Consider the following 13,325-nt stretch of genomic DNA (forward strand, 5'->3'; position numbering starts at 1 on the left):
AAAAGCGCTATATAAATGCAAGTCCATTTACCATAACTTTGAATTAAATTATACATTTGTATTGCTTGGGGCAGGAAAACTGTGCATGAAGTACACAACTTCTCTACTGTCCTTAGCTACTGATGCACGCCATTCAAAGTCAGAAGTTGAAAATTTACAGTTGGCAGGTCCCAATCACAAGTATGCATCTTTCTGAGGCTGATGGGAAAGCTATTAGTTTTGCAGGTATTTGGTCATAAATCAAAGCAATGGACTAACGCTACCCCTTACCCATAAAGCTTCAGAGGAAAATCAAACATACATTGAGAGGGTTATTTGACTAGATTAAGTGATTAAAAACACTAATTCTGATTTAACTAGAGTAGGTAGGTCAACTAAAACCAGAACCAGTAAATACACATATTGAACCAGACATTTTACCAGTGCATAGACAGTAAGACAGAATCTGAAAACAGAGGAAAAGAAATGCACATCTCATACCTCCCAGCATCATCTGGCGAAACACTCTTCACATACAGTGTCCCATTGGGGAAGACAAACAGCCTGCGTCCAAGAAACTGTGATGGCTTAACATGGACACCTGCTGGGAGCATCCATTTCAGAGCGGGCACTGGTTCGCCCTTCACAGAGCAGTGGACATACAGACTCCTGCCTGGTGAAATGGGATTTTATTAGTTTAGATTACGCCTTGTGACATTTCAAACATGTTATTGTTTTTGCTTACCAGCCATATCATGAGGAAAACGTTCTGTGGAAGTTTAGGGGTGTTAAAGTTCTGTACTATACCTGGCTGAATGATCACAGTATCCATTGCTCCTTCACTGATGCTTGGAGGTAGAGCTGCCACATGGAGATGATAAGTGATTGTATCAGCACCTGCTGCATTGCTTGCAATACATTTATAGTTCCCTTTGCTGGAGAAATTGAGAGAATGAATTTGCAGGGTTCCATTTTGAAGCAGAGACATCGGAGAAAGGGGGGTGTGAACAGTCCCGACTTCACGTACAAACGTCCTGTCCGGAAGGATCCAGGAAATTTGGGCAGGTGGTTTTCCCGAGGCGAGGCAGTCAAGTGTCACACTTTTCCCTAAGTACACTTCTATCTCTGTGTACTTGGGCGGCTGGATCTTGGGTGCCTCAGTCTGGACAGCTAAGGTGATGACCATGCGATCTGATCCGAAGCTGTTCTGGGCTGTGCAGAGGTACTGGCCTCTATCCTGAAGCTGGATGTTTTTAATAACAAAAGTTCCATTTTTGAAGACTTCAAAACGGGGACCATGCTTGGTGTTGGCTGCAATGGTGGCACCTGAGATGGGAACAGAAAGGATAAAGAGACAATGAGGAGGGGGAGATTTCAATTCTGAATCATGATTCTGATGACTGATCACGCCACATTTGAAAATTTCTCTGGTGTTCCCCCGTGATAGTATCAAATTGTCACAGCGGCAGGCAGACCTGAACCAGGGAGATGAACAAGCTAAAAGCAACACAGACTCTGTCAATTTCCCCTGGGATTGTCTCATTTTCCTTACCTTGCAGCGAGATTCTCGCGATGTCAAAAGATCACGCAATAATTATGGGATCACATATCACATGAAAATCCATCTTGTCAGGCTTCAAGACAAGTAATGCGTTTGTGTCCGGCAAGCAAGACCTTGGACCAATTGGTGACCTGTGAGGAGCTATAGGAGTGGCTTAGTTGTGTGAGACGACACGGAGAGGGTCGTATCTAGAAGGTAACTCACAAGTTGCGAAACTCTCGCAAGATGTTTATGATTAGGTATTCACCTTGAATGATTAAGGTTAGGATAGGTCATTCGGCAGCGAGTCTCGCAAGATTTTTTCTCAAGTTTTCGCAATTTGTGGGCTACCTTCTAGACACAAGGCGACTGTTTGTTCTAAACAACAAGGGCAGCTCCTGAAAAGGTTAGCGTAGATGTTGCAATAGCATCTACGCTAACCAGTTATATCAGAACTGGAGAGTATTTCTTTATTGAAAGAAGAACAAAGAACCTTTTCATGATGGAAAAAAATGTTTTTGCTCTTCTCCCGACTGGCTTCAGCAAGAGTTTGATGGACAAATGGTTCATCCAATCACCTGCCAATTACTTTTTTCCAAATAGTTTCTAATGAGGGCTTCTCAGATGGTTCTGTGTAACAAACCATCTGGTGGGTCAGGTTTCATCATTTTCCTGCATTCTGTAATTTGCTTTTGACATTATTCCATACCTGTCTTTTCTCTTTTTATCTCACTCCCTTACCTGTGGAGACTTTGGTCCATGCAATGTTGGGTTCCGGATTCCCTGTTGCTTTGCAGGGCATGAACACTTCACTCTCCGCCAGTACTGACACACTAACTGTGGTTACTGTGGTAATATGGGGCTTCAGCCCATCACTTCCAGCTCCCAACACCCATGGGAAAGGAGGTACAGCCGTTGGCCGCCGAGAGCTGATTCGTCCTGCTACAAAGACACATTTAAACACCAAAATTTATATCATTATCACTGATTAAAATATATAAAAAAATACTGCTCATTTCCATTATAAATACATTGCCTATATCTTTTCAATAGTGCATCTACCTCCAACAGGCCACCGACCTCCATACAGTACTCCAAGGGTGGTGGGGTGGTAAGGACGAGGGGTTGGAATGAAACCAGAGAACGATGATGATGAAGATTTAGCATGGTTCAGAGGTTGCAGGTTGTAAGTGTATGAAGCAGTTGGTGCTGGTGGTGTGGGGGTGTAGGGTCTATGTGGAGATGGAGGGTTGGGTTTAGGTGTGATGGGGGATGGAGGATTGTAGTGAGGTTTGGGTGTCACTATCCTCCCTAACTGAGCGATTCGATCAAGCTGCGCCTGGAAAAAACAAAATCAAAATAATCAATTATTAAAGCCAAATGTTGCTCTCTCACTTTGTGCTTCAAAGCACATTATGAACATTCAGATACACAATTGGATTGATCACATTCTGCACACCCGTCATCATACCTGTCTGTATCTGTTCCTCAGCCTTGATAGAAACAGTTGGTCTCTGGTTTGGGTCCTTCCATCCACATGATGATTTTGATGATGGTGATGAGGCTGTGACAGATGGGGATTAGAGAGCACAACTCTGGAGTTTCCTGTTGTTCCAGAAACTGTGGGTGTGGGCTTCACTGTTTCAGCTGTGATCTCTGGTCGGTTGGTGACAACCGGGCCTTGAGCCCAGGGGTGGGGGAGAGGCCAGGGTCTATGAGTGGGCACAGGGTGTGACCCAGGACCTAGGAACACACATTTGCTCAAATATATAGTCATGCATTCCAGCCAGGATTACAGTGACATAACAGAACACCAAGCCAACATAATATTTACTTTGAGTATATTAGCTAGCAGAGGTGGGACCAAGTCATTGTTTTGCAAGTCACAAGTAAGTCTCAAGTCTTTGCATTCAAGTCCCAAGTCTAGTCCCAAGACTGATAAGTCCCAAGTCAAGTCCCAAGTCCTAAACTTTGATTTTCGAGTCCTAAACAAGTTAAAATGCACTCTTCACCAAATGTAATGCCATTTCAACAACAGAGTAGCTGGTGCCAACTGGCGCTCATTAATGTAACGTTAGTTCTTCATGGGTTTTCTCCTGCAACTTGACTGGATTCTTTCAGATTGGTTCAGAGAAAGTGGATCTGGGGAATTAAGTGTAAGATCATCAAATGCAAGTCCCAATAATATTCACAGAGTCCAGATTTCAACAAAAAAACACCACTTTTCATGGATTCAGCAATAAATAATAAGAGATAGAAATTCATTTAGTTCAGTTACTTACCCCAGAAGTAAATCCTCTTTCCAAACAAATCAATAAAGGATCTCTCAAAAAGTAAACAAACCCAACATCTCTAACGCTGTCATGCCGGGCAGTTTATCATTTCCATGCACACTCTTTTTGTATAACATACTTTTTTAATCTGCGGGCATGGGGGAAGGTATCCAGTATTTTCAAGTCAAAATTCTCAAGTCCAAGTGAAGTCATGAGTCATTGGTGTTAAAGTCCAAGTCAACTTGCAAGTCTTTTTTTATTTTGTCGAGTCAAGTCTCAAATCATCAAATTCGTGACTCAAGTCTGACTCAAGTCCAAGCCATGTGACCCGAGTCCACACTTCTGTTAGCTAGTCAAGTCATTATAATCATCTTGTTTATCATTCTTTATCTCTTACACTTTTTATCAATCTCATTTGGTCAGCAGCTTTATTTACCTTGCCTTGGATGAGGAAATGAGCTTTGACCTGGCCAGGAAGGGTAGTAATGATGATGTTGTGAAGGCCAATGGGACGTCGGTGGGACTCTGGGCGGCTGGGAATGCCTGCCTGGATTCATTTCCCCTTGTCTTCCTGTATTTCTGTCTTGGTTTGTGTGTGTCGTCCTAGAAGTAGTAGTTTGCCCTTCTCCCTGTTTGTTCTGATGGAGCCAGGGGTGAACCGGCTCCATTATTGGGAAACTGTCAATCTCAAGCTTCACTTTTGGCTTGTTTACGTCTTTATCCTCTTTCTGTGTGACTTCTTCTCTTGTTCTGTCTCTTGTTGAATGTGAGGTAATGACCTTGGTAGATGAAGATCTTGCTTGGGTTGGTGTATTTTGTTCTGGTGAAGGTTGAGTGTTAGATCGTGGTTTATTTTGTGTGGTTAACCGGATACTATCCCGCGTATTGTGGCTCTGTGTAACCCACTCCTTTTCAGATTTTTCTGTGTCTTTCACACTGCCATCTGTGTCTGTTTTGTGTTTTTCTTGCCCTTCCATTGCTGTTATTACCTCCCTCTCACCCTCTTCTGTAAGATCTTTACTGTCTCTGTCCTTTTCTTTAGTTTGTGTTCTGATCTCGACCCTCTGTGTCTCAGATACCCTTAGCTTTACAGTGTCATCCTCTTTCTCTTCAACAGTCCTTTCATTTGGATGAGGGGTACTAACGAGCTTTGGAGTGACAATCGTCTTTGGATTAGGTGGAGAGCTACCTACTTCTTTTTCTCTAACTGATAGTAATGTGGTAAGGTCAAGATCATCTTCCTTGGCATCCAAACTACCACTATCCTTGTAATTATATTCTTCAAAGTATTCACCTTCATCTTCCTCTGTCTGATACTCAGCAGATAAGGATTCATCGTTTTCCACTGTGGTTGGAACAGTTGTTGTAGTAGTAATAGTAGTAGTAGTAGTAGTAGTAGTAGTAGTAGTAGTGGTAGTTGTAGTTGTGATCGTCGTTGTTGTTGGTGTAGTGGTTGTTGTTAGGGGAACAGTTGTTTGGGGCTTGTTTGCTGAATGGTGAGGACGGACTCTTCTCATTGGGGGTTTTCTACGTCTATAAGGCGGCCTTCTCCTGTTTGACTGACCAGGAACAAGGTTGTTGTTCCTTCTCCCCTCTCCAGAGTGCTTATTTTCTGACTGATCGACTGGCTGAGGAGATCCAACAGCAGGGGGGTCTGTGACAGCTCCTGCTTTTTCTGCGATCCCACTAACACGATGTGCGGTTGGTTCTGTACTTCTGGAAGGCGGAGGTTGTAAAACCTCTGGCAGACTTTGCAATGTTTCAGAGTTATATCTTTTCTTCTCTGTAGAATAGGCTTCAGTCTTAGCTTTTCTGCTGATGGGCAAATTTGTTGTCTCTATCCTAATATCAGGAGGGATAGCAGCAGGGGGTAAGTTGTTAGCAGTAGTAGCAGTTGTCGGAGCATGTTTGAATGTAGCAGTAGTAGCAGTTGTCGTAGTAGGTTTGGACGTACTTGATTGGACAGTTTCAATGCTGGGCTCTGGTAATGACTGTTCTGTGGGCAGAGCAACACTTGGTTTAGCATTAGCTTTAGCCAGTATCTCTGCCCAACGACTTGGATCTAATTCCTTAACAGATTTATTGGGTTTTCTCTTAGAATCTTTAATTCTTATCCTTTTTGAAAACTCATTAGGATTCCTTTGCTGTGTTGCTACCTTCCTGGGGAACTGCGTAGAAAAAGGACGTATAATTTCCTGGTAATCTCCCCCTGAACCCTCTCCTTCCTCCACGTCAAGTGGCAAGATCTGCTGCTCTTCCGCAGTCTGTACTTTGGCCCTATCAGAGGCCTTTTCTCCTGTTACTTCCACCAGGTGTGATAGCATGTCAACTCCATACAGATTTGAGGCCAAGCAGTTGTATTCCCCTGCATCTTCCTGTGTCAACCTCCTTACAACCAAAGTCCCATTTTCCATCACTTCTGTCCGTCTTGTCTGTTGCGTGGGTAGAAGAATTTGGTTTTTGGGTAAGTACCACATAGTTTGACTGGGCTGGACTGAGGTCACCTCACAAGGTAGGGAAAAAGACTGTCCTTTTTCAACTACAATTTTCTGACCATTGAAAGCGGTGGGGCTGAGTGAGAGTTCTTTGATGGTGAGCCTCAGAGGCATCAAGTCCACACCGGCTTTGGTTCTGACCATGCAGTGGTAAAGGCCCGAGTCAAACAGTGTGGCATTTAAAATCACAAGTTCTTCTCTTTCAGAAATTTCAATTTTATCAGTTGCATCTTCCACAATGGACAAATCTGGAAGCATCCACTCTACTTTAACCTCAGGATCTGAAGTGACAACGTTGCACTCCAAGTTAACTTTTGAACCCTCAAGAGCGGTCTGAACCCGCCGTGCTGTCCCTCTACGAATTAGAGCCCAGGGCGTGGCAAGGACATTGTCCTCTGCCGGCCCTCTATGGCTGTTGATATGCTTGGTTATTACAGTAGTGAAATCCATCACCAGTTTCTTGGTTGTTGTCTGCTGTCTGTTGAGCCTCAAAGTGACTCTGGGTTGAAGCAGCCAAGAGGGCTCTGCTACCAAATACCCTTTTAATTCTGTGAAATATGGGGAATTTTCATTTACGACTTGGACATATTGATAGGTTACTCTGCTTGCATTTCCTCTCTGCTGACCTCTCTCCAAGATAGCAGGGCTTTCATAGTAATATGCGACCAATTGCCATAGGTTTTGCAATTTCTCCCGATCAATTTCACACTCAAGGACAGTCCCCAGTGACACATTGACAGACAACCCCCCAGTTGAATGTGGATTTGCTGTCCAAGTCATGGGTGAACTGTCTCCAGGATGTCGCATATCACATGCGACGTGAGCACTGTTTCCATGGCTGTCAGAGAGAACGATGGTCAGATGGCCTAAAGGCTTCTCAAAGTCACGGGTGTACGGGAGGTCGGGTTCTGCTTCAGATTCAGCCCACACAGGATTATCCCACTTTTTGAGGGCTGAGCGAAGAGCTGGTCGTTCACAGGTAAGCTTGTCGGGAGTCAGTCCTAGCAAAAGGGTCTCATTCAGGGGTTGAGGAGAGGAGCACTGAGGGCAAGTTTCACTGGAGCCACGTTCCTTCTTACACTTTATTACTCCTGGTAGAGGGGGAGAGAGGAAGAGATAAAAAGGCAGGACGATAAGGGACAATGGAAACAATCAGAGGAATTGGAGGGAAAGACGAAGGAGGAGTTTGAAAAAATGCAAATACAATTTGATCTCTTCATGAGTTTGAGTTCAGTAAAGGTTCATGCATCCACTAATAAAGTTCTGGCAGTCACAAACCCCTATTTTCAGATGAAGAAGGCCATAAACACATGACATATAACATGATATATTATCAACTGTTCTGTTGATACAAACAGCTAGCATATGGGACTGGTTAAAGATGATTTGCGAAAACGTAACAAAGACAAATGAGACAAAGCACATGTGTCATGAAAAATATTGAATGAGAAAGAGGGATAGAGGAAAAGGAACGATGTAATCAATTTTCTAGACTGCATATTGATCAAATACAGGCAATGTATTGAGAGTAGCTGTCCTACATATGTCGTGCAGAAGCTGGATGGCAGATATGCAACATTTTCGGCCAACACTATGCTCTGCTTCTGGTTAAAAACACACGTCTGAAGCCCAGAGACATTATTCTTTGTATGCATATAATCATAATATAGAAATAGGTTACAAGTTAATATGTTGTCTTTCTTGCCCTTATATGATTGATTTACAGTAGTAAATCAATCATATCAAGTCAAGTTGCTCAGTGTCTTGATCTACATCTACATTTCTATTGTGACAGATATTGTTCCTTAAAGTGGCTATAATCTATATTCTTATCAAACAGCATGAGAAAAACAATGTGAAAATGTGAAAAGGGTTGCATGTAGTGATGAACCTACAGAGAATTATCACCTGTATCAGCAGCTCCCCCTTAGCTTTACCAAGTTTTATAGTGAGTTTCAGCTCATTGTTTAGCTGTATGACTCACAAATTTACTGTTTCCGTTCACTCTCACCGCTCTAATAAAGTTGTTTTGAGCTGCAGCAGGCAGCTGATTTTAGTGAAAAAGCTCACTGGCCATTACCTGCTCACCACCAAACAGCAGACAGATACAGGTAATGACTAGCTGGTGAACACAGTGGAGTGTTTAATAGCTAAAAAGTCAGACATTTCCCTTAGGAGTTGTTGGAAACCAAAAACAGAGTTAAAAGAGAGTGAATATTGAACTCATATTTGCCAGGTGGTCAGAAACATGACTCCAAATGAATGACAATGTTACTCCGTAAGTGCTGGATGTGTAAATCAGTAACTGTTTGCTTTCAATCTTGTGTTCACAACTTATTTCCACTGCCCCCAAGTAGACAAAAAAATCTGTAATTGCAGGTGTAAAGCTGCACTAAACCATCATATCATTTTTTTATGACGCTTACTTTTATATGAAATGTGAAGGGGGTTGCAAATACAGCAGTGATGAAACCAGAGAATTATCACCCGACTCTTCAGTTCCCCGCTGCGCTACGGAGTGTTTTAGCTATACTATTAGCTCATTGTTTTGGTTTAAAGGGCCTGACATTTTCTGTTTTAGTCCACTCTCAGTGCTCTAATAAAGTTGTTTTCCCTTGATAAACCTACTTGCCCAGCACCAAACGACATACATACTAAAATAGCAACTGGCTGGTGAACAAAGTGGAGCATTTTATAGCTAAAGTAGCTACCGAGATATTTTACTCAGGAGTTGGTGGAGACTAAAACTGAGCTAAAAGGAAAATCAATATCTGGTCGACACAAACACAAGCCTAAATTACTTTAATAAGTGATAATATGTCAATGTTGTGTTTTCAGCTTGTTTGTACTTTCCCCAGGTGGCCAAAAATATGATTAATGCAGCGCTAAATATTTTCACTGTCCCTCTACGAACATTTACATAGTTGCTAAGTCGTTTGTCACCAGGTATAGACAAAACTTTTTGGCACCACAAAAGTGAAGAAGTAAGGAATTGTGTTCTATAGTGTGAGAAAATAAGATTGGAGTATTCATTCATGCACCCTTACCTTCATGTGTAGAGCTCCATTCTATTAACCAGTGCAGTTGACAGTCACAGGTCCAGGGATTACCATGTAGAGAGAGGATCTCAAGCCTGGGAGCTGTCTTCAGTGCTGCTGCAGGGAGCTGCTCCAACAGATTGTCTGACAGGTGTAAGTGTCTGAAACAAAAACATTATATCATTTCCTGCACTTATTGATCTGCAGAGTGGCAGGGGGATGATGCCTATCATTTCATGCAATGTGCAGAAGGCAGGGAAACAAACATACTGTAGTATCCATAAGGTATGAGGTACAGGTATAGCAACTTTATACCTATAAGCAATCTGGGCATATACAGTAAGTATCTTTTAACTGGAGGGAAGATGCAAACTACATTAATTCAATTTTGATGACATTCCTGAAAGCAGGGACACCTCTGCAAGTCTAACTGGTTTCAAATTAAAATACTCTTTGCATTCTTGCCAAGATATATTTACTAACTATTAAACTAATATAAATAGTTTGCTATACAATTTCACTAAACACTTCAATTTCAATACAAATTAAATTTTCCAAAAAATAAGCGAAATATCCACTGTCTTTATTCCTTACTTGAGTCCAGAGGTCCAAAAGCTTCCTAGTAGTGACACCGTTATGAAGGTATGAGGGTGGATCTCTTTGAGAAGGTTCCCCTCCAGCTGTAGGAGTTTTAGGGAGGTCAGGCCAGAGAAGGAGTATGGCTCGATAAAGTCGATGAGGTTGTGGTCCAGATGAAGACGGATTAAGCCAACAAGGCCCTCAAACAAAGCCGGGTTCAAAGATATTAGCTTGTTGTAACTCAACTTCAAGATCTGTAAAAAAAGACTTAGTGTTATACTGACATTTATTGAACATTAAAACTATTAAGCAATTAGCAAATTACAGGTTTTATAATTGGAGACTGGGGACAGAAGGAATCTAACGTAAGTCCATATTTAGCAGCCTTCTAGCTCTGGTTACGTTAACCAACTCCTGACAAAAAATATTGTCATCTTAGGTAGTGTACACCGGGCTTGTCTAAGCTTGTTTGCTGGAAATGGCTGCCCCAGGAAACAATAAGTCCAATAAGTTATGGGACTTAATTCTCAATGATGAACTAACCCTAACCTTAACTTAAACCTAACCATACCATAACCTTAAACCAAGTCTTCATCTTAAAATGTAATGATTTACGTTATGGGAACATGCATTTTGTCCCCAAAAGGAAGACGAGTCCCCACAATGACTGTGTAAACAGATTTATGTCCCCACAACATGAGTAATACACACCCCCATACATACACACAACCACAAAATCTACCTGTAGTGATCTCAGGCTGTAAAACGCCCCAGGGTGGATTGTGCTAATGTCGTTGCCATGCAACATGAGCATTTCCAGTTGCAGTAGTGACCTGAATTCTGACCCCTCCACCTCCGTCACGCTGTTATAACTGTGAGAGAGAGAGAAGAAACAGGACCAGTTACTGGGATGAAAGAGTAACAGTGGGTCATAAGGGGGGTCAGAGGGATAGGAAATTATTAGTTATCAGTCAGTGCTTGCATGTGTGTCTGGGTAAGGTGACCTTTCAAATAAAGGGGGGAAAGATAACTGGACAGAATGGATGGAAAGAAGAAAAGATTGATCACTGCGAGACCTTAGTCACCCTTTGAACCACAGTTAATGTATTTCATCATTTGTCAGAGGAAACACACTCACAGATCAAGAATTACCACCATACATCCACTTCACAACCTTCATAGAAAGCACCAATGTACAGTAAACACTGGCCCAGCATGCGTTTAGAAATTCAGCATTTTTTTAATTAGTTTTCCTCTCTTGTAAACAACATCAATGCAACACTTTAAAGCAGCAGGGCTCTATGTGCATAGGGCCCTGGCACATATTTATATCAGCAACCAAAATACAAAGAACTATTGAAAAAACCTTCCTTGGAGTCTTCAGGTTTCAGCACATTACAGCAGACATTCTGTCAAAGAGTCAAACTGATTGCCAAGTACAGTATAGAACAGTAGATGACAGAGCCAAAGATGTTATTCATCAAACGAACGCAACAGAGCACGCTGTTTTGGCAGAGGCCAACAGCATTGACAGAATTCAGCGTATGAGAGTCAGCCAGGCTTTCCAATAACAGGAATCAGCAGAGCACATTGTCTAACAGAGTCTACTATCCTGTAGTGAATTCCTATACTGTAAAACACTACATTCCCTGGATGCAGTTATTCTGCCCAATTGAACACATATGGGAGATTCTGCGTTTTTCCAACTGCCATCAATAAAACAGCCAGCTCACGATATATCATCTAGTGGTCACTTTCATGTCTTTCAGTACCAAGTTTCTCCATTGGGAACTGAACCTTTAACCATGGCAGTGTGATTTGCTCTTGTACAAGGATTCCAAGCATTCATAGAATACATTTCCCGGCACACTGAAGCTGGTCTAATACTCGACGGTAGTGTCATTAAAGACACTTTTGATTATTTCTTCTTTTTGTTTGGTGTTGTCAGGCTACTTTCGGACAATCTCTCCTCGAAGGCATTCATGGTGGTGCACTTGATTGTACATGCAACAAGACTCGATCAAAACCGAGTACATGGCTGGACCGTGTATGGTCAGTCAGTGAATTTGTGGCTTAATTGTTATACAAATAGTCAGTATCTATAATGTTAAATCCAGCGGTAGTCCACCAGGTCCAGCGAAGACACTAGGGGACGCGCTGCTCCACTCAATTGGCCGTTCAAGCGGTAACGTAGCCTATCGTGGAATGCACCTGATTGGTCCCTGGCTTTCTGCTTGCCTTTTCAAACAGGAAACAACATGACGTCCTGCTGGTAAACTTTCTTTTCCATCTAAACAATCCACCAAAATGTACTTTTTAAAACATTTGAAGCGGGAAATCTGCTGTGCCACTACTGAATCTTGTTTCATTTAGAAATAGATTGCCTAGTTTGACAGCTTGGTCCAAGTTTCATGAGGTCGCGCTGGACAAGCTCATTTGCATAAAGGACTTTTCATTTTGAAAGAGCAGCGGTCAATGAGGAAACTCCAACACTCGGCCGACCAATCCTGTAACTTCATCACTCTGTCACTCACTCAGTCAGTCACTCAGTGACAGACGTTTGGGTTTGTAGGGCTGGCCCTCTGCAGTCCAGCCAAAAAGTGTCAGAAGTTGGACGAAGAATAAGTAAAGACAGCTTCATCAGCCTACTTTCTTACCTCTGCACCACCCCCAAGTCAGATGTGGTTAAAGGTGTGGGGGGGTTCAGATGCCGTTAGACGAGCATGCCAAGCACTTAGTTTGAAGCGTACAGAGGCTCTAAAAGTTTACAACTGTACCTTCACTTTATTGTTCTCAGTTCAGTTTCCCTTGTTGTACTTTTGAAAATTGTAAGTTGACCCAATTATAAGTGAACCAGACCTCGCAACCAAATACAGTATTACATGCACACCCAATGCAACAGGACTTGTGATTAGAGATCCCTGGAGGAACTTCATTTGATTTCAGCTTTAATCATCGCAGATGTGCTATTTTCCATAATTCATCATTACTGTATCATGACAGAGCACATGGATCTTAAGCCCCAGCGCTATGCCAGGTGCTTAGATGGTCCATACCATCCTCCACGGCCCGCCATTCACCGAACAATCAGCTCTTCCTTTGAAAGAGGAGGGATGCCTGCATTTTTTGGAGCAATTTCCTTTTGAACTCATACAGCATTGCTCCAAACTAAAGGAAAACAGGCCTGGAGTGCAAATAAAACACTCAAACATGCCTGGTGTGAACATACTGTATACCAACAGTTTGGAAATACAGACTAAACCCCCCTGGTCTGCACATCACTTAGCAGGGTGGTCTACTGTTTAGAAATTTAGAGGAGCCTGTTAGCTCCCTAAAGGCTTGGTAACCCTCCAAATGTCTGCTCTGCTGAAGTGTCCTTTTGAAATTCCCTTTATTCCCTTTATTCCCAATATAACAGACC

General features: G+C 42.4%; 1 protein-coding gene across 1 annotated transcript in view; it reads right to left on the bottom strand.

Moving 5' to 3' along the window:
• The window catches only part of si:ch211-159i8.4 (matrix-remodeling-associated protein 5), a 47,866-nt gene that overhangs the window by 17,153 nt on the left and 17,388 nt on the right, over nt 1–13,325 (bottom strand). Inside the window, exons 4-12 of the mRNA XM_037780510.1 lie at nt 10,647–10,776; nt 9,920–10,158; nt 9,335–9,486; nt 4,229–7,378; nt 2,991–3,262; nt 2,582–2,858; nt 2,261–2,461; nt 787–1,305; nt 481–652 (exon numbers count right to left, since the gene is read on the bottom strand). Of these exons, the coding sequence (XP_037636438.1) occupies nt 481–652; nt 787–1,305; nt 2,261–2,461; nt 2,582–2,858; nt 2,991–3,262; nt 4,229–7,378; nt 9,335–9,486; nt 9,920–10,158; nt 10,647–10,776 (5,112 nt within the window). The remainder of the gene's footprint in view (nt 1–480; nt 653–786; nt 1,306–2,260; nt 2,462–2,581; nt 2,859–2,990; nt 3,263–4,228; nt 7,379–9,334; nt 9,487–9,919; nt 10,159–10,646; nt 10,777–13,325) is intronic.

The sequence above is a fragment of the Sebastes umbrosus genome, chromosome 9 (assembly GCF_015220745.1).
Source record: "Sebastes umbrosus isolate fSebUmb1 chromosome 9, fSebUmb1.pri, whole genome shotgun sequence".
Lineage (NCBI taxonomy): Eukaryota > Metazoa > Chordata > Actinopteri > Perciformes > Sebastidae > Sebastes > Sebastes umbrosus.